Source organism: Myiozetetes cayanensis, unplaced genomic scaffold, assembly GCF_022539395.1.
Source record: "Myiozetetes cayanensis isolate MyiCay16 unplaced genomic scaffold, myiCay2020 scf3, whole genome shotgun sequence".
NCBI lineage: Eukaryota > Metazoa > Chordata > Aves > Passeriformes > Tyrannidae > Myiozetetes > Myiozetetes cayanensis.
This window is the reverse complement of record NW_026087521.1, coordinates 438,881-459,019: the sequence shown is the minus strand read 5'-3', so window position 1 is coordinate 459,019 and position 20,139 is coordinate 438,881. Positions and strand designations below refer to the sequence as shown.

At 58.2% G+C, this 20,139-nt stretch overlaps 1 protein-coding gene across 1 annotated transcript; it reads left to right on the top strand.

Annotated features, from left to right (window-relative positions):
• STRIP2 (striatin interacting protein 2) lies at nucleotides 1–19,860 on the top strand. Its single transcript, XM_050325032.1, has 21 exons — nucleotides 1–151; nucleotides 1,807–1,876; nucleotides 2,872–2,946; nucleotides 3,035–3,169; nucleotides 3,321–3,441; nucleotides 3,908–3,976; nucleotides 4,065–4,171; nucleotides 4,288–4,415; nucleotides 4,823–5,008; nucleotides 6,074–6,297; nucleotides 7,424–7,489; nucleotides 8,047–8,110; nucleotides 8,785–8,856; nucleotides 8,963–9,037; nucleotides 9,638–9,735; nucleotides 10,233–10,359; nucleotides 11,858–11,958; nucleotides 13,596–13,662; nucleotides 16,249–16,353; nucleotides 16,817–17,021; nucleotides 18,031–19,860. Exons 4-21 carry the CDS (start codon nucleotides 3,088–3,090, stop codon nucleotides 18,279–18,281), a joined length of 2,148 nt encoding a protein of 715 aa, XP_050180989.1. The 5' UTR covers nucleotides 1–151; nucleotides 1,807–1,876; nucleotides 2,872–2,946; nucleotides 3,035–3,087; the 3' UTR covers nucleotides 18,282–19,860.
• The last annotated feature ends 279 nt before the right edge of the window (nucleotides 19,861–20,139 follow it).

Below are 20,139 nucleotides of genomic sequence, written 5' to 3'. Positions count from 1 at the left end.
GGGAGGCGGCGGGACCCCCGCACCGGCACCGGCACCGGCACCGGGACCCGGCAGGGCCCGCCCGGCACCGCCACAGCCACAGCCACAGCCACAGCCACAGCCACAGCCCAAGGGCCGCGAGCTCTTCAGGACCCAGCGCAAGGAGTCCGAGGTACGGGCGGGGTCACTCCCGAGGGGACCCCGCATGGGCTGGGGGGGTCCCTGCCCCGCGGTCGGGGCTCCTGCCGGAGGGGCTTTATCCAGGGCTGGCGGAGCTCTCGGTCTTGGGGGTTGGCCCTCACCCTGACCTCGGGTTTAGAGGGGTTCTGCGGGGGACGGAGGTGCCCAGCCCGCAGTCGGGGGTCCCCAGGGGGGCTGCCCCTGGTACTGGAACATCCTCACCCCACCGCCAGCTCCAGCAGAAGGGTTTGGGGTTTCCCGCTAAGCCCTAGCACTGGCATTTCCCTGCCCCACTCTGAGCTCCAGCAGAAAGGGTTTGGGATCCCAGCTAAGCTCCAGCACCGGCATTTCCTTGCCCCATTCCCAGAGCTGGCACCGGGGTTTTGGGGTCGTGACTAAGCCCCGGCAGTGGCACCTCCCTGCCCTGCTCCCAGAGCGGCACCAGGGTCTTGGGGTCCCGGTTGGACCCTGGGCTCCCCCGCACCCTCCAGACATCCCCTTAGCCCCTCTCACCACGGTCCGGCAGCCACAGTCCCCCCCCAACCCTTCAACCCTCCTGCCCGAAAAACCCCGGGGCGGGGGGAGCCACCGAACCCCCCGGGCTGCTCTGGGTGCCGGGCTGGGGAGGCAGGACCGGGATCAGTCACCAGGATCCAGCCCGGGACGTTGTCCCCGGTCACGCAAAGCCCCCGCGGGGCCCGCATAGCACAGGACGGGAAGATTTGGCTCCCCCACCCAGGAGCTGCTTCTCCCTGACCCAGAAAAGGGTCCCTTTTCCTGGGGGACGGCGTCCGAGTGGCGGCCCCGCGGCTCGTGAATTCGGGGTTTGCTTCCCCCGCTCCGGCTCGGCCTCTCCAAGCGGATTATAGGGCTCGGCCGAATTCCTCGGCGGCTTTAGCTGCCCGAACCCCGCGCGGCCGCCCAAATGGGGTGAGGATGCGGGGTTTGTGGGGCCGGCGGGCTCGCAGTACCCCGAGGACCTCCCGGCTCACCCACATTAACGGCGGGGATGAGCGGCAGCTCCGGCCCGGCTGCCGGGGGGGGCACGCCGGCATTCGGGAGGAGGAATTATGTTAATTGGGTTGATTATCCATTCGCGTGTTCCCCTCCCGGGGGTCGGCGCCGGGTCCGTGTGGCCGCGGCCGCCCCTCCCCGCCCCGCCGGGCTCCTCCGGCGGAGTTTCACGCTCCAGTTCCTCCTCCGCGGGGGAGGAGGGGGATAAACCCACACCGAGGGCTTCAAAGAGGCAGAGCCCGGCCCCGAGAGCGGGCGGGTCCGGGGTGCCGAGGATGGAGCCGCATCCTCCCGGGGATCTCCGCTTTGAAGCAGCCCCGGGCTCGGTTTTTGGGGCACGCGGGGCTGTGAAATGCGTCAAATATTCACCGGCGCTCCGGGTCCTGCCGCTGCTTCCCCCCGGGCTTTGAGAACCGCTGTTTTTACCCTCGCCCGCCGCATTTCCACGGTGTTTTAAGTCTCCTGGCACGGACGGGGAGCCCGAGCCCTGCGGACCCACCCGCCCGCGAGTGGCCGGAGCAGCTTTGGAGCAGCTTTGGAGCAGAGCCCGGAGCGCTGGAGGCACCCCCGGCTCCCCAAAGCCCCGCGGGGATGTGCCAGCCCACCCCGCTCACCCCGGGCCGCTCCCCGCAGGGCTCCGTGGATTGTCCCAGCCTGGAGTTCGAGTACGGGGATGCCGACGGGCACGGCGCCGAGCTGGCAGGTGAGGCGGATTGGGGGGGCGGTGCTGCTGTTTGACAGGCGGGGAGGGAGAACGCGAATCCCGCCGGGATGGGGGGTGGATGCGGAGCGGTGTCACCGCGGCGGTCACGGAGCGAGAGGGGGTTATTAATAGAGAGCCACTCGCTCCCTGTGTGGGGGGACGAGCAGGGGGGACTGCGGGGAATTCCCCGCGCTCCGGATCACCCTGGGAACGGCGGGAGGAGGGAGGGGTGTCCCGTGGCACTGCCCAGGCTGGGAGTGTCACCCTTTGTCACGGGCGCTGTGTCCTTGTCCCGTATCTTCCCGCTGCTCCTGCCCCGTAACCTCGCGGCCCCAAATGTGTCCCGGCCAAGGGGTTATTTTTAGCTCTGGCTGCCTCAGCTGCACGAGCTGCCCTGGCAAAAGCACATTTCCTGCGCGAGGGATCCTCCCTCCTCCCCTGCAGGATCGTTTCAGTCCCCCACGGTGCTGCTCAGCACTGTAGGACTGGAGGAATTTTATAGGAACAGAAGAACAAATTCTCTAGGACCAGGCAGGGACTCTGTAGGAACAGGCAGGGGTTCTGTAGGAACAGGTAGGGGTTATGAAGAACAATTGTGTCCCTCCAAGTCCAGCCCCTGTTTTCAGATCCCAAAATGCCTGAGCTGCCGGCTATGGAATCAGCACAGGTCTTGCCTGGGTGTTCCTGCATCCCCTCCCACCCCAGACTGCCTTAACTGACTTAAAATTACCTCCCCCCAAAAAAAAACCCCAGTGACATTGCACATGCAGCTGGAGCAGGAGTGTGGGAGCAGCCCCCGCACACAGGATGGAGGTGGTGACTTTGGTAGCACTGGGTGGTCCCAGGGTGCCCCGTGGAGCTTCAGGAGAGCTCAGGGATCAGTTCAGGTCTCTGTCCCGTGTCTCCCTGGAAGCTTCATGAGGAATTTGGCTGTGAGGAGGAGGAGGAGGAGGATGAAGCCCCTCCGTGTCCCTGCTGATCCCTTTGTCCTACAGAGCTCTACAGCTACACTGAGGAGCCCGAGCTGAGCCACAACAGGAGATGCTTCGAGGAGGATTTCCACGCTCAAGGTAGCAGCCCTGGGCCTGGGGCAGCCCCCCAGGGTGGGAGTGGGACCCCCGGGGAAGCCCCCGGCTGGTGGTCGTGTCCCTCCCGCAGTGCCAGGCAGGAGGTGGCTGGAGCTGGACGGGGCCCAGCAGAAGGCCTTTGTCATGCGCCTGCTGGACGGGCTGGAGGTGGTCAACAGGGACAGGAGGCTCAGGGTGGCCCGGGCCATCCTCTACCTGGCACAGGGTAAGCACCACCCGCCCGGACCTGCTTCCACAGGGGCTCGGGAGCCTTGGCAGAACCCTTCTCCTTCTCCTGGGGTGTGCCAGGCTGGGGAAGCTCCTCCCTGTGGGCTCCAAGGTGGATCCCCCGACCCGTGTTTGTCCCTGCTCTGCAGGTGTGTTTGGGGACTGCGATAGCGAAGGCGATGTCCTGCACTGGTCTCGGCACAACAGCTTCCTGCTCTACCGCCTGGGCACCTTCTCCGCCTTCCTGGAGCTGCTCAACATGGAGATCGAGTGAGGGGATCCCACTGCCCTCCTCACCCTCCTGTCCTCTGCTTCACCCTCTTCTTTCTCCTCACCCTCACCACCCTCCTCTTCTTGGACTCCATGATCTTGGAGGGCTTTTCCAACCTGAATGGTTCTGTGGTTCTGTGATCCCCTTTCTCCCCTTCTTCCTTTCTTTTCACCTTCTTCCTCCTCATCCTCCTCACCCTCCTCCTTTTCATCTTCTTTCCCTCCATCCTTCCCACCTTCTTCTTCCATCCTCCTCACCCTCTTCATCTTCTTTCTCCTCATCCTCCTCCTCTTCACTTTCTCTCCTCCCCACCCTCCTCCCCCCCTCCTTTCTGCTGCTCCTCACGGATGCCCAGGGGGTCCCCCAGCCCTGTTAGCTCTCCCATCCCAGTGTTCCCAGGCTCAGCCGTTGGCTGTGGGCTGGGATGAGGCGGGGCTGGGGCCGATCCCGCACCATTCCCTGCAGGAACAGCCAGGCCTGCAGCAGTGCCCTGCGGAAGCCGGCCATCTCCCTGGCCGACAGCACGGAGCTCAGGTACCCCGCCCGGCACTGGGAGAGGGTGGGACAACAGGACAGCCCCTGGGGACAAGGGACACGCCCCAGCTGGCTGCTGTCCCCGCAGGGTCCTGCTCAGTGTGATGTACCTGCTGGTGGAGAACATCCGCGTGGAGCAGGAGACGGATCCGCCCGAGTGGAAAACCTGCCGGGAGACCTTCAGGATGGAGCTGAGTGAGCCCCACAGCCCACTGTGCCCTCTGGAGGTCCCTTTGCTCCGCTGGGCCAGCGAGGACAGCCCGGGGATGAGGGATCTGCTCCGAAGCCGTCCCTGCTCCCTCTCTCCGCAGGTTTCCCCGTGCACACGGAGGAGCCCTTTGCTCTTCTGCTCTTCACGATGGTGACCAAGTTCTGCAGCGGCCACGCTCCACATTTCCCCATGAAGAAGGTCCTGCTCCTGCTCTGGAAGGTGCTCCTGGTGAGTGCAAACCCTTCCTCTTTTCCAGAAACTTTGGAATAGTGCTGCTGCAGCCTGGCTGTTCCCTTCTACTGGCCCCAGCCACAACCAGGTTCTTTGGGATGCACAGGGAGCTGACACAGGGCGGGTTCCTCTGGGGTCAGGGTGGGCTGAGCACGCAGAGGACATGGGGAGAAGTGGTCCCTGACCCTGGAGAGCAAACCAGGGGTGTGGTGTCTTCAACCCCCTGGGATCAGGGCGGGCTGAGCACGCGGAGGACGTGGGGTGGGGACATAGGATGAAGTCTGGAGAAGGAACCAGCACTGAGGTGTCTTCAAGTTCCCAGGCTGATCCCCCAGCTGAAGCCCCTGGAAGCCCAGCATCCCAGTGTCTGTGTCCCCCTGCTGTGAGCTGTCCTTTGTCCGCAGTTCACGCTGGGCGGGTTTGAGGCCCTGCAGGCCATGAAGGTTCGGCGGCGGGAGGAGCTGGGGCTGCCCCCCCTGCCCGAGGACAGCATCCAGGTGGTCCGGAGCATGAGGGCGGCCTCCCCTCCCACCTACTCCATCGAGCTGGTGGAGCAGCAGCAGCAGAAACGGGGCCACCGCAGCCGCAGGGTAGGAGCTGATGCGTCCTCTGGGCAGGGCCAGCAGCGTTCAGGCTGGGAGGGACCTCGGATCCATCTGGTTCCAACCAACGCCTTCCACTGTCCCAGGTTGCTCCAGCCTGGCCTTGGACGCTCCCAGGGATCCAGGGGCAGCCACAGCTGCTCTGGGAAATCCAGTCCAGCCCCTCCCCACACTCCTAGCCAGCAATTTCTTCTCAATATCCCATCCAAATCTCCACTTTTCCAGTCTGAAGCCATTCCCTGTGTCCTGTCCCTCCATCTCTTGTCCCCAGTCCCTCTCCAGCTCTCCTGGAGCCCCTTTAGGCCCTGCAAGGGGCTCTCAGGTCTCCCTGGAGCCTTCTCTTCTCCAGGATGAACATTCCCAGCTGTCCCAGCCTGGCTCCAGAGCAGAGGGATCCAGCCCTGGGAGCAGCTCCAGGGTCTCCTCTGGACTCTCTCCAGCAGCTCCACATCCTTGTGCTGCTGTTCCCAGGGCTGGGGCAGCTCTGCAGAGGGGTCTCCTCTGAGGGGTCAGAGGGGCAGGATCCCCCCTCCCCTGCTGCCCACAATCCCTGTGGGATCAGCCCAGGGCACAGTTGGGTTTGGGCTCTCAGGACACGTGGCCAGGGCATGTCCAGTTTTCCACCCCCAGTTTCTGTGGTGGCAGCTCAGCCCCTGGTGGGTTTGCCCAGAGGAAGCCAGAGGACATCCCAACCCTCTGGCAAAGGGCTGATAAGCACCAGGAGCAAACTGCTCCCAGCAGGTTCTGTTTTTAGCTCCTCTCCCGGAGCTGCTGTGTTGTGGTCTGAGGATGAAATGACTTTTGCGAGGGAAGAGATGTGGGATGGAAGCTCCAGAAGTTAAGGTGGATAAAGGGGGTCCCACCTCCTAGAGCTGCGAGGTTAGAGGTGCAGAAGGAGTTATTCCTTATCCAGGCCAGGCTAGGAGGGAAATCCTCACCCGAGGAACATCTGGGAGCTTGATCCTTCCAGGGTGGAGAGATCTGGTGCCGACAGCTGGCAGGGAAATAAAATCCACGGAGTGACTTGGGTGTCTCCTTCCCCTTGTGCCGCAGCCCCTGGTGAAACAGGACAGCTTGGACATCTACAACGAGAGAGACCCCTTCAAGAACGACGAGGCAGGAGTGGATGAGGAGGAGAACGATGACGTGGACAGCGGGATCGAGGGGGAGCTGGACCTGCTGGAGAGGGACACGATGGTCCCCCCATTGCCCCCCCAGCGCCCGCCCATCGAGAGGGTGTCCTTCCCCAAGGGGCTGCCCTGGGCCCCCAAAGTCAGGTAAAGCCCCCTGGTGTCACTGCCATCCTCCCCAGCCCCACGTCAGCCTGTGGGAAGTCTCCTGGGGGGCTGAACTGAGGTGACTCCACTCCTTGTTCCGTCTCGTTTGGTCCCTTCTGGGCTGGGCTTAGCTGAGCTCTTCCCCAGGGTTTTAAACCCAAGCTTGGCCAAGCAGTGGCAGTTCCACTGTGGATGTCCCAGGCTGTACTGGGAAGGAGGCTGTGCTGGAGCAGGGTCAGCTTTCCCAGCTGGCACCGGTCTTGGAAGGGCAAGGTCCTCAACTGATCCTGCTGGGAACTGGTCAATGATTGACAGCTGCCTTGCTGAGCTGGACTCTTGTGTGGCACCTTCCTGAGCGGTGGAGAAAAACATCCACGGACAAAGGGGCTGGTCCTTCCCCCCCTCAGAGCGGTTTTCCACACATGGGGATGAGGGAACGTCAGGAAAAGAGGGTGCAAAGCTCTGCCCGTTCCCTCTGATCCACCCCAGGGCTGTTGCTGCTTGTCCAGGGCCTGGCTGTACCCCAGTCCCTGTGACACACAGGAGCACACGGAGATGCTCCTGCTGTGGGAGCAGTGACGGGGTTAAGTTGGTCCATCCAGACGGGCAGGCGGGAATCATTTCCCACATGGATCTCCACACACAGTGCCGTGGTTCTCCACGCCACTGAACGCTCTCAGCCTCTCCCCAGCAACCTCCTGTTGTTTCCCTTGGCCCTGGAAATCCAGCTGGACTTCTCTGCCCCTGAGATCCTTGGCTCTGGTCCTGCTGATGCCGAGCAGTTCCCACGAAAATGCCCAGGGTGGAGGAGGTGTCGGCTCGCTCTGGGAGCAGCACGAGCTCAGGCAGACCACAGAGACAACATTTGTTCACTCAGAGTGAGCAGATGCTCCTCTGGAGGTGCCTGTGGGAGGAGCACAGGAGGTGAATGGGAAGGTGCTGGTTGTAGAGCTGGTTGTTGTTTGTTTTCCCGTGGAAGAGCGGAGCTGCCCAGCAGATACAAATGGGTTTGCTTCAACCAGTGGTGGCTTTTCCCGTTGCTAACGGGACCTCCAGAAATCAATCCAAGGCTGTGATCCGTTTTCCAACCTCCTCCCTGTTCTCTGTTTCTCCTCTGCTCCATCAGACAGAAGGACATCGAGCATTTCCTGGAAGCAAGCAGGAACAAATTCATCGGATTCACGCTGGGACAGTGAGTGTCGTGTCCCCAGAACCTGTCCTGTGGATCCCAGCAGTGCATGGGAGGTGTCCACAAAGCTCAGGTGTTCCCAGCTCAGGTGAAAGCAGTGTTGGAAAAGCCTGTTCTTGGACACACTGCTCCCCAAGGGCCTCTTTTATTAAAAGTGAGACCTGGAGCAGGAGACCCCTGGCCTGAGGCCGGGATGGGTTTGATGTGGGAGGGAGTTGAAACAGTTTAGCATCCTCAGGAAATGACCCAGTCTGGGAACAAACCAAGCTGTGCGTGCAGAGCCATCCTGGGCCGGGCCCAGAGGGGGCCAGGCAGTTTTAGGTGCAGTGCTGAGCTCAGGATGGCTCCACCCAGCCCTGAGTTCATCTCATTTCACCCCAGTTCCTCACCCTAACGTTGCTCCTTTCTTGGAGGAACTTCCCCAGGGAGGAGGTGGGAGGGTGGGCAGCTCATGCCAACCCCTCTCACAGTTCCTGACCCAGCTAGGATGTGTCCAGTAGACTCCAGGCTCTCTCTTTTACCTCACATAACCCTTTGCTCCCCTTCCTTCTCCTCCCCAGGGACACCGAGACCCTGATCGGGCTCCCACGGCCCATCCATGAAAGTGTGAAGACTCTGAAGCAGGTGAGGTGGTGGATCCACACACAGCACCTGGGATATCCTGTTGTGGTGTGGGATCCTCCTGGATAACCTCTGGCTGAAACACAGGTCCTGGAGGGAGTGAGAAGATCCTCCTTGTTAGTTGTAGCAGGAAAGGTTTTTGGAGCTTCTTCTGGGGCAAAAAATTAAAATCTGAGCCCTCCCTGCAATTCCAAGCAGATATCCAGCATTTTTACTTTCCCTTTGTCCATGGCATGGCATTCCTGCTCCCTGGTGAGTGTTTGCCTGGAGTTTTGGAGGTGACAGACTGCCAGGGTTGGGTTTGGACACACACACATCCCAGAGCAGTGCAGTTCCCGGCGGGAAGCGTGGCCAGCCTTGGCTCCAGCCATGCTCCAGCTGGAGGGAGGCCCCTCCAGGGGCCAAGTGACCCTGTCTCTGGTCTGGGCTGTCTTTTGGAGGTGATTGTCCCTCTCCATTTACACCCAGGGAGGTGCCAGAAGGAGTGGGTGGAAGCGATCCGAGGCAGGAGGTGTGAGGGGCTCTGGGACAGAGGGACATCCCACACAGCGAGATCTCCGTGTCCCCGCTGGGGATACTGGGATATAGCTGGGATATTGCTGGAAGCAGTGCCTGTTGCCGCCACTGCCTGTGGTGACAGTGGTGACACTGCTGTGCCTCTGGGTGTGTTTTCCCAGCACAAGTACGTTTCCATCTCGGACATCCAGATCAAGAACGAGGAGGAGCTGGAGAAGTGCCCCATGTCTCTGGTGAGAAGCTGCTGCCCCCCCAGACCCAGACCCAGGTGTGTCAGAGGAATCCAGGAATTCTGTTTTACTTCATTTTGCCTTGTTTTCTGCTGTTTCCCCGTGACAGGGGGAGGAGGAAGTCCAAGAAACCCCCTGTGAGGTCTTGTATCGAGCCATGTTGTACAACCTGCCCCAGTACATGGTAAGCCCAGGAAAAGGAGGGGAGAGCTTTGGGGTGGGGAATGGTGGGAGCTGGTCTGGGAGCTGCAGATGGGAAGCCCAGGAGAAGGAAGGGAGAGCTTTGGGGTGGGGAATGGTGGGAGCTGGCCTGGGAGCTGCAGAGCTCAGCACGGGATGGCTGGGGGGTGATCAGGACTTGGATGGTGAGATCCTGGTGGGGATCCAGAGCAGAGCTGGGTGGAAGGTACAGCCCAGGAAGGGAGGAGGGATTCAGAGGAGCAAGGGGTGCAGGTGCCCAGGGACAGGGTCAGTGGCTGGAAAAGAGGATGTGGGCAGAGGATTGGGAGCGAGGAACGAAGTCCTCCGCATTGGTGGGAGCCCCGAACTGTTCCAGGTGTCCTTTGTGTGTTTTATCCACACCACCAGAGCTCAGGTGTGTGGGATGCCCTGAGCTGAGCTCAGAGCTGCCGTGATCCCACCTTGGCCTGCGTTCCCACTGGATAAAAGGACAGGTTGGGTGTGGTCTGGTAGAGCTGGCTCGAAGTTGTCCAGTGCCAGGGAGGGGAGGAGAAGGAAGGACTTCTCTCCCAGGGACCACCCTCCCCACCCCCCTCTCCTGCAGATAGCTCTGCTGAAGATCCTGCTGGCTGCTGCCCCCACCTCCAAGGCCAAGACCGACTCCATCAACATCCTGGCAGACGTGCTGCCCGAGGAGATGCCGTGAGTGCTGCCCGGGGGTGCCAGCGGTGCCAGCAGCCTCGGGGTGTGCTGCTGGCTCTGGGGGGCTGCAGGGCTGGGGGTGTCTGTTTGGAGAGCTGGGAGTTGCCACCAGGGCGGTGGGGTGGAAGGCAGGGAGGTGCTGTTGGATTGTCAGGAGTGTGACGGTGCCAGTGCAGGCGGCAGCCCCAGGGCTCTGATGGAGAAGCGACCCAAATGGTAAAACCCTGCTAATCCACCCAAATCCTGAAGATACATCAGCACATGGAAGGTGTCCTTCCAACCTGTCCCCCAGGATTGCTGGTGGAGGGAAATCCACTTTCCGCCCTGCTTTTTTCGGTGCACTTTGGCGTCAGCAGGAAGGAAGGATGGAAGGGGAATCCTGGGAAAAACAAAGGTCCCTGTGTCCATAGAGCTTGTCCAGACAAACACGAGCTCACCAGTGCCCCTCGTTCCCACACTCCCACACCCACAGTGCTGTCTCCTTGCCTCCCTCCCAGCATCACCGTCCTGCAGAGCATGAAGCTGGGCATGGACGTCAACAGGCACAAGGAGATCATCGTCAAGAGCATCTCGGCCTCGCTGCTGCTGCTCCTCAAGCACTTCAAGCTCAACCACATCTACCAGGTGAGCCAAGAGCAGGCTTGGCCCCTGCCAGGCTGCCCTTGAAGTCAGTGTGTCCCGAGGAACCCTCTCCCAGCAGAGTTCCAGGAGGGGTTTCCGTGGGGAGCTCGCGTGTCCGTGGGGCTCGTCCCAGCTCCAGTCGGGATTTATCCCAGGCTGGGAGAACCTGCCTGAAATGTCCCTCAGCTGTGCTCTGGCAGCAGCGTTTCCACTCACATGCAAGGAGCTTTAGGGCTTCTGGAACAATTCCTGCTGTGGCCTCTCAGCTTAGAATTTAGGACAGAGCCCGAGCACGAGCCCTGCTGGCAGAAGGGGGACGGGGAGGGGGTTAGGCGAGACCTTCTCGTGCTCTGTGTCATCTCCAGTGACCAGAAATAGGCTGGGAAGGACCTCAACGGGGTCAGCTAATCTGGTTCTTGGCAGGATCACATTCTGGAGGCTCCAGTTTCAGCAGAGGCAGGTCTGGGCCCAAGCTATAATCTGGTTTTTGTGCCATCTGCACCCACTCCAGGACTTCCCTTGATCTAAAGGAAAAAAAAAAAAAGCAGGGCTGACATGAGCTGTGGTCCAGCTCTCCACCCATTCTGCCAGTCAAACAGGCAGTGCTTTCCAAGCATTTCCAAGTATTTCTAAATGTTTTTTTTCTTTGGAAGGTTTCAGCACGGTTCAAGTCCCTCTGTGTTATTCACTGACATTTATCCGAGGGGAAATAGAAATCCACATGTTGCATTGGGTAAAATGAAACAGTAGGAGAAGTGTAAATCCACGGATTGGATTGCCCAAAACGAAACAACCCCCCCGGTTCTGACAGACCCACCTTTGTTCTAGGGTTCCCCACATCCCCTCCCTCATTTTTCTCACTCCAAAGCAGGAGGACCCTGGTGCTGAGCCTGGAGAAAGCTGGGGGGGTTTGGTGCCTCGATCCTGCCTCTGGGGGTGATTTTGGGTGAGGCATCAGCAGTGTTTGGTGCCAAAAGGACTCAGGGAGCACCCTAAAAACCATGGCAGGGCTGAAATCACGGAATCACAGAGTCATGGCACGGTTTGGGCTGGAAGGGACCTTAAAGACCATTTAATGCTTTGAGGGGGAACAAACATTGAAAGCATTTCTGAAGCCAAGGACATTTTTTCAGTCAGAATTTTCAAGGGAGGTGGGATTGGTGTGGGAGAGCAGCAGGAATCACTGTTATTTTCTCAGGTAGCAGCTACAGCTCCTCCTTCCCCCTTCCCCAGGCTCTGTTTTACCACAGCTTTACTGCTGCAAAGCCACATTTGCTTGGGGTGCAGCTGTTCCTAAAGCACTGCCACCGAGTTCCTGTGGCCACCCTGTGGCAAAGGGGACTTTCCAGCTGCTGGACACGGCACAGGCCGGGGGGGAGATGGTCTGGGAGGTGCCTCAAGCCATCAGGAGTGCTTTGCTCTGGGCTGGAAAGGTTCCCATTCCCAGGTGGAGCTCCCAGATGTCCCAGCTTTGACCCCGTTTCCCTTCTCTCCCCCGCAGTTCGAGTACGTGTCCCAACACCTGGTGTTTGCCAACTGCATCCCCCTGATCCTCAAGTTCTTCAACCAGAACATCATGTCCTACATCACTGCCAAGAACAGGTACAGCCACCCCTGGGTGAGATGGAGCAGGGAGAGGGCTTTGGGAATGAGGAACCCTGGGGGGAGTCTGTGGTGGGATCTGTGACCCGCCAGTCCCTGCAGGGCTCTGGGGCAGGAATTGGCTGCAGGGAGCCAAAGCCCTTGGCATGAGGAGGAGAAGGGATGGGTGGTGGTTTCCAGCCTCTCACTAAAACACCTCTGCTAAAACAAACTGGGCTTGTTCTCAGCTTTCTCCTGGAGAGCAGCCCGGTGTCCCCACAGGCCACAGCTTTGGAATGGCCAGTGGGGAGTGTCCTCTTGGTCCTCTCCATATTTTATGGCCATAATTCATCTTCTGCATGGCTGTCCCTGCCTTCTAGTGCTGATCTGAGAAAGGCACCAGCCCCAGTTGGAGCAGGGAACTGGTGGCACCACCATGAACTGAGAGAGCCCTGCACTTCCACAGCTCACCAGGGTGGGACTGCCCTGTTCAGAGGGACGATGGAATAACCAAAACACCCCTTTTCTTCCTTTTTGATGCTGTTTTGTTGCTCCTCAGCTGTGTGTGTGGGCTGGGTGTGCCTCCTGCACGGTGTGGTTTGTGTGTGTGAGAGGGAACACGTGGGAAAACGGGAAGGTGTTGATTGTTCCTGCCAGAAACATTTCCACTTCTGGTCCTGCACCATGAGCTGGGAGGAAACGTCTCCCAGGAGCACCGAGCTCCTCCCTCTGCTCCCTGGGGGAGGTCCCACAGGATCCACACCTATGGATGAGGGGGATGTGCAGCTGGATGCTCTGAGCCAGGCAGGTTTAAACTCCAGAGCCCTGGGTTGTCAGAGCACAGCAAACATCAGGCACTGCCTGCAAGAGGAATTATCCTGGGGGGTTGGGTCACAGAGGCACAGACCCCACTCCAGATGTGGGATTTGGTCAGTCCAGATGCACAGACCCCACTCCAGATGTGGGATTCGGTCACACTTAGAGGCACAGACCCCACTCCAGAGGTGGGATTTGGTCAGTTCAGAGGCACAGACCCCACTCCAGAGATGCTGCAAAGGGAAATGTCAGAGGTGATGCCAAATCCACGCTGACTTGTGGCAAATGATTTCCATTATATATAAATTTATACTTTGGAGGTTTTAATTGACTCCTTTTCCAAAGTCCATGTGCCTGGAGGGCTTCCAAAGACCTGACACCCCCACTGTGAATTTTCCTGCTGCCAATCAGACATCTCCATTTTAACCCAACAGATTTTAACCTCGGATCTATTTTGGGTTTTTTGGTTTTCATCCCTTTTTAATACACCATGACCTGTCCTGTCTTCATGGATCCAAATCCCTGGAGTCCTCACTGACACACTGGGGATGCTCCTGGGAGCCCAGAGGGATCCCTGTGCTGCATTTAAGCTGTGAGGGGAGGCAGTGGTGAGGTTGGGATCCCGTTTGGATGCCACTGGGAATGCAGGAGGGACACCCATGGGTGCTGGAGAAGGGATTGCTCCCAGCCCGAATTCCTCATTCAGGCAGCGCTGCCGCTGGAGTTCAAACCCCGGGCAGGGGGCAGGAAGATCTGACAGCTGGCTGGGTGTAATCATGTGGATCATCCTCAGAAGTTGTCTCCACGTGCCTAATGATTCCCTGCTTCCCTGTTTCCCGCAGTGTCTCCGTCCTGGATTACCCTCACTGCACGGTGTGTGACCTGCCCGAGCTGACAGCAGAGAGCCTGGTAAGCAGCACTCACAGGGCCCTGGGACCGCTACTGCTGCCTGGGAAAGGCTGAGGAAGGGGGTTGGTTTTCTTTCCTCTGACTTCTTTTCTTCTTCCTCCCAAACCTTTCCAAAGTTAGACCTTTCCCCCCACTCCCGACATGAAAATCCCTCCTGGGGCTGCCCCGAGTGGCTGTGGGAGGTGGGGAGGGAGGAGGCACAGCTGGTGTTGGGCACCCCATAAAAACAGTGGAGTCAGAGTTCTTCCTTTCAGAGAATAGAATCCCAGGATCCCTGAGGCTGGAAAAGCCCTCCCAGCCCATGGATCACCCTGTGCCCCATCCCCACCTGTCCCCCAGCCCAGAGCACTGAGTGCCACGGCCAGGCCTGCCTGGGACACCTCCAGGGCTGGGCACTCCAAACCTCCCTGGGCAGCCCCTGCCAAGACCTGAACACCCTTTCCATGAGGAAATTCCTCCTCATGGCCAACCTGAGCCTCCCCTGGCACAGCTTGAGGCCGTTTCCCCTTGTGCTGTCGAGACAAGACTCCTGCTTTAGGAAAGGCTTCAACTGCTCTGGTTTAAGTTGCTCTGAGCACTCGAGTTTCATCAGGTATCTCCAACTGTATTAAGGAATGAACCCAATTCCCTGTGGAGAGGAGCCTTAAGTGTTATGGAGACCCCATAGAAACACACAGACTGCAGAGAAGACATCAATTGTGGCAGGTTCATGACTGCAGTAACTCAGAGCAGGACTCAGCCAGGGCACGGAGCAGGGAAAAGCTTTGAGGTTAACAGGGAATGGAGAGGGGAATGGAGACCCTAAATCATCACGAAGGAGCCTGAGCAAACCCAGTCTGGGCAGGGGTGATCTAATGGTGCCTGGCTGCTAAAATCATAATGCTGTGTTGTTTTCCTTGGCCGTGCAAAGGTTAAAATCGCCGGAGGGAAGGATTTTTCCCAGGTGCGGGGTCCTGGTGCAGCCCTGCCAGGCTCTGTCAGCCCGGCCCTGGATCAGTGGGGACATCTAGTGACAGGTGGCTGAGGGCTCTGCTGCCTCACACCAGTCCTCACAATCAGCTTTAAGCCTCTAGAAGAAAATGGAGCTTTTTTTAGGGAAGGTATCCCCAGTTTGGGAGCTGCTGCAGGTTGCTGTCCTCCAGCAGACATGGATGTTGTCCTCACAGGAGATTAAATTAATCAGAAGATGAGCAGGAACCAGCCTGGATTTTACCCCACGGGCTCATCTCCGGGGGATCCCCGTGGAAGTGAGGGTTTGTTGGGAATTGGACATTCCCTGCTGCTTGAGGCAAATGTCAGTGCCCATGGTTGTGTTTCTCCAGCCAACATTTCCATCCATTGGTTTGGCTGTTTTGGCTCCTGCTGAGTGATTTGGACCCCCCAGAGTGCCCCAGTCCTTGTGAGAGGTGATCCTGCTCTCAGGGGCTGAGCAGAGCCATGTGTGACTGCGGTTCATTCCCATGGAAGTTTATTCCCAGGATTTCAGCAGTGCTGTCCCCACAGGAGGGACCTGTGGGGGAACTGCTGTCCCCACACAGGGTAGGTCAGGAGTGGCTGCAATCCCAGCCAGGTTCTGGGGGATTCCCCCATCCTGGGGTGGGAAAGGCTCTGGATTCTTTGCCTGTCCCCATCTCCCCTGCAGCTCCCTGTGTTGGGGAGGGGCTGCACAGGACTCCATCCACCCCTGAAAACGGGGATTCAAACCTGCTGAGCCCGTTCCCTCCTTCCATAAATATGATAGAAAGACCCTCCCCTACTCGAAGCTTTAGAGACAACATCAGGTTGGTGACAAATAAATCCATCTGTGTAAGAAATGGATATTGGCTTACTCTGGAAAAATTCCTTGGTGCAGAGGGAGCAAGATTAGGCCTGGGCACTCCTCCTGAGCTGGGACCCCCAGAGCAGCACACAGCACCCACCAGCACCTTGGTGACATCCCAGTGACATCCTGGTGACACCCCAGCCCTGCACAGCCTCCACTGGCACAAAATGTGCATTTACTCACAGTGGCTTTTTTAATCCCAGAATTAAATAAACTCGGTCAGCAGCGCGTTCTGGTTGGCCTCAAAAATTGTATGTGCAGTAATATTTGACCAGCTCACTGAACTGATCAGCTCCAGGAGGAATTTCCTCATGGAAAGGGTGGTGAGGCCTTGGCAGGGGCTGCCCAGGGAGGTTTGGAGTGCCCAGCCCTGGAGGTGTCCCAGGCAGGCCTGGCCGTGGCACTCAGTGCTCTGGGCTGGGGGACAAGGTGGGGATGGGGCACAGGGGTGGCTCCATGGGCTGGGAGGGCTTTTCCAACCTCAGGGATCCTGGGATTCTGTTTGGTGTCACCATCCCCACACAGACTCAGAAGGCCCAGCTTGTGTTCCACTGATTTTTCCTTGCTTTCCTGGTGGTGATTCCCAGAATCCACCATTCAGCAGAGCCCCTTCTGCTGGAACATCTGCAGGGAGGATAAATCCAGTGAGGAGCAGGAATAAGACTCGTGCAGACAGTAAAAACACAGACTTTGTGCACGAGGACCCCTCTGGGGGGGCTGTCGAACACTTGGTCTGGGTTACTCTTCTCCTTCTCCCATTGCAGGAAGCTGGAGACAACAACCAGTTCTGCTGGAGGAATCTGTTCTCCTGCATCAACCTGCTGAGGATCCTCAACAAACTGACCAAGTGGAAACACTCCAGGACAATGGTGAGGTGACATCCCATCTCCTTGAGACCTCGAGGCCCGGCCCTCCTGGAGCGTGTCCCCAGCTCTAAGCCTGGCTTTGCCCTTCCTGGAGCATGTCCCTGGTTCTAAGCCTGGCTTTGCCCTTCCTGGAGCGTGTCCCTGGCTCTAAGCCCGGCCTTGCTGCTGAGCATTCCTTCCAGCAGTGCTGGAGCTTCTGCCCTTCCTCACCTGCCCTTTCCCTCTCACTGATTGAGCTTTAAATGCACAAAATGCAGAAATACCCTTTTTTCTGCCAGCAGCCCCGTCTTTGCCTGAGCCCCCAGCCCCGGGCAGCGGGTGTTGGTTGTGCTGCCCTGTCCCATGTGCTTGGGGCTGGCGGTGGTGTCTGTGGCCCCGCTGGTGCTGTGGGTGCCCCAGGTGGCCCAGGCAGGGCTGATGTGGCTTCCCTGCCCGCCCTGCCCTGATTGCCGCGGGTCCCTGGCAGATGCTGGTGGTGTTCAAGTCGGCGCCGATCCTGAAGCGGGCGCTGAAGGTGAAGCAGGCCATGCTGCAGCTCTACGTGCTCAAGCTGCTCAAGATCCAGACCAAGTACCTGGGGCGCCAGTGGAGGAAGAGCAACATGAAGACCATGTCGGCCATCTACCAGAAGGTGCGGCACCGCATGAACGACGACTGGGCCTACGGCAACGGTGAGTGAGCCCGGCCCTCGGACCCCTCAGAGTGCCCACACCTGTCAGGGTGCCCCACGCCTGTCAGAGTGCCCCACACCTCTCAGAGTGAGTGCCCCACACCTCTCACAGTGGGTACCCCACACCTCTCAGAGTGCCCCACACCCCTCAGAGTGCCCCACACCCTTCAGAGTGCCCCACACCCCTCAGAGTGAGTGCCCCACACCTCTCAGAGTGCCCCACACCTCTCAGAGTGCCCCACGCCCGCCCGGTGAGCAGCCTGGAGCTGCTCCATGGACAGGGAGCGGTGGGAATTGTGGGGTCGCGCTGGGCCGTGGGCAGTGCGGGGGTCCCCGACAGGAGTGTCCCCCAAGGCCAGGCCTCCCCTCTGCACCGCCAGCCCGTTTGGGACACCAGCTCACCAAGCTGCCCACGGCAGGGACACCTTCCACTATCCCAGGTTGCTCCAAGCCCCAGCCTGGCCTGGGACACTTGCAGGGATGGGGTTTTTAGTGAGGATTAAATAGGAAAATCGGGCAGCATTCCTGTTTCAAAAGAGAACATGGCAAGGAACAAAAAGCCTGACATCTTCCCCTTTTTTTTCCAAAAGACAAAACCATTTTAATTCTGTTAGGGTGGGGTCTTTCTGAAAAAAGCAGAATGGTAATCATAGTGAGTGCTTAAAGCAGATAGAACTAGATTTCTCTAGGATGCATTACATTCAAATGCATACACAATGGAATTTTGTTAGGAAGAATGAGAATAAGAATTTTTAAAAAAATTATAAAAAAAAGAAGGAGGAGGAGGAGAGGAAGAGGAAAAAGGAGAAGAAGGAGAACAAGAAGAAAAGAAGAAGAAAAAGAAGCAAAATAAAGAAAAAGGCAAAGAAGAAAGAAAAAGAAGTGGAAAAAGAAGAAAGAATAAGTGACTGGTCAACTCAGGGTGAAATCTTCACCCTTTCTCTTGCCCAAACCTTATGGGAGTTATTCCCCCCACCCCTGCCATGCTGTTTTTTCTCTGTTCCCCGCAGACATCGACGCCAGGCCGTGGGATTTCCAGGCTGAGGAGTGCACCCTGCGGGCCAGCATCGAGGCCTTCAACAGCCGGCGCTACGAGCGCGCGCGGCCCCCCGAGCTGTGCCCCGTGGACAACTGCCTGCAGAGCGTGCTGGGCCAGCGCCTCGACCTGCCCCGAGACTTCCACCTCTCCTACGAGCTGTGGCTGGAGCGGGAGGTGTTCTCCCAGCCCATTCGCTGGGAGGAGCTGCTGCACTGCCAGTGACGCGGCCCCGCCGAGGCCTCCTGGGGCGGCAGGGGGGGTTTGGGCATGGGGGGGTCTCCAGAGTGCTCTTCCCAAAGAGAGCAAACCTCTCCTTGTGTGCCCAGACACGGCCCAGGTGCCGCCTTTTTGGAGGCCACCCCTTTGCTGTGGCTCCTCGGAGCGACACCAGAGGCCTTGGGGCGGCCCCGGCATCCAGGGGCTGTTGTGACCTTTCAGTATGGTTCGTTTGTCCTGGTTTTCTGGGTTTTTGGGGGTTTAGGAACCCGGAATAAGCTCACTCATGTGGTCTGGGCCGCAGCCCCAGGGCAGTCCCTCAGCTGGGATCATGCTGGTGGGTTTGGTGTTGCCGTTCCCAGTGGGAAAGGTTCCCGTCTCTCCCCAATTCTCCCCGGCTGGACCTCCTCCGTTTGATGTGCTCCAAACCCCTCCTGGCCCTCAGCAGCTGCGGGGAAGGCGTCAGGAGCAGGGATGGTCACTCTGGCACCATCAGTTGGGATGTCTCCAACCAAGCTGGCTTGGCCAACGTCCCCTGCTGTCCCTGGGATCCGTGACCCAGCTCCCAGAGGGCCGATTCCACGAGTGACAATTGTTGCATGTTCAGTCCCACTGCCCTCCCACTGCCTCTCCTTCCTCCACCGTGCCCTTCCCTCCCTCTTGGCCAGCAGCGACCCCCGGGCCGTGCTGTGCCGCGTTCTGGGCCGCGTTCTGGGCCGTGCTGTGCCGCGTTCTGGGCCGTGCTGTGCCATGTTCCGGGCCGTGCTGTGCCGCGTTCTGGGCCGCGTTCTGGGCCGTGCTGTGCCATGTTCTGGACCGTGCTGTGCCGCATCCCGGGGCTGTGGAGGAGGGTTTTGAAGGACAATTCCTCCAGCACTGGCATTCCAGGTTGCTCTTCAGCCCTTGCAGCCCTGGAGGAGGGAGCAGTGCACTGAACAACCTGCTTTCCCCACGGATTTGGGGTGATCCGGGGGAATGTCCATGCCAGGTCCGACGGGGGGAGGGAAAGTGCTTTGCTTGACGTGGGGGAAGGAGGGGACAGCAGGGCTCGTGGTTCTCGTGATGAGCAGCGCGTAAAGCTGTAAATTGTCTCTGATTTAATAAAGGAAGAGTTAAATTTAATAACAAAGCTCCCCTGGGGTGAGGCTGTGCTGCAGGGGAGGGATTGTCCAGGCGTTGGGTGCTCACCCAGCGGGCTGTGTTTGTCAATAAATCCAACCCAGGAGTTTGGGACGAGGGGATTTGAGGCCTTTTTTTGCAGTGGAATCCACCGGGAATGTTTCCCTGCTGGGCTCTGTCCAAGGTGTTCCTCGTGGAAGTGCCATGAAACCCTGGGAAAAACCTTTCTGAACGTGCTTTTGTCCAGAATAACCCAGAGCTGCTTGGAAAGGGCTTCTCTTCAGTTCACCTTTTTCTTCCCAGGCCTTGATTTAAATGCTTCTTTTCCTCCTTTTTTTTTTCTTCTTTTAATTTTTAAAGGGCAAAACCCTCCCCAGCCCTGCCCACATCCCCAGTATGTCAGAAAAAAATAAACAGTAGATACACAAAGTACATTTCTCTATATTTCATATTTAAATTCTGCTTTGTAGGAGGCTTTTATGGCTTTTCAGTGCCTGTCATTTTTACTGAGCTGAAGATTAGAAATACAAACTAGAAGTACAAATTAAAAATGCAAATACATTAAATTTAAATAAAATTAAATAAATAAAATTAAATAAATAAAATTAAATAAAATTAAAAATAAAAATACAAATTAGAAATACAAATTAAAAATACAAATTTCAAATTAAAAATAAAAATTAGAAGTACAATAGAAATTCATAGCAGAAATACAAATTCCTGCCTGAGTGTCTGTGTGGTGGAC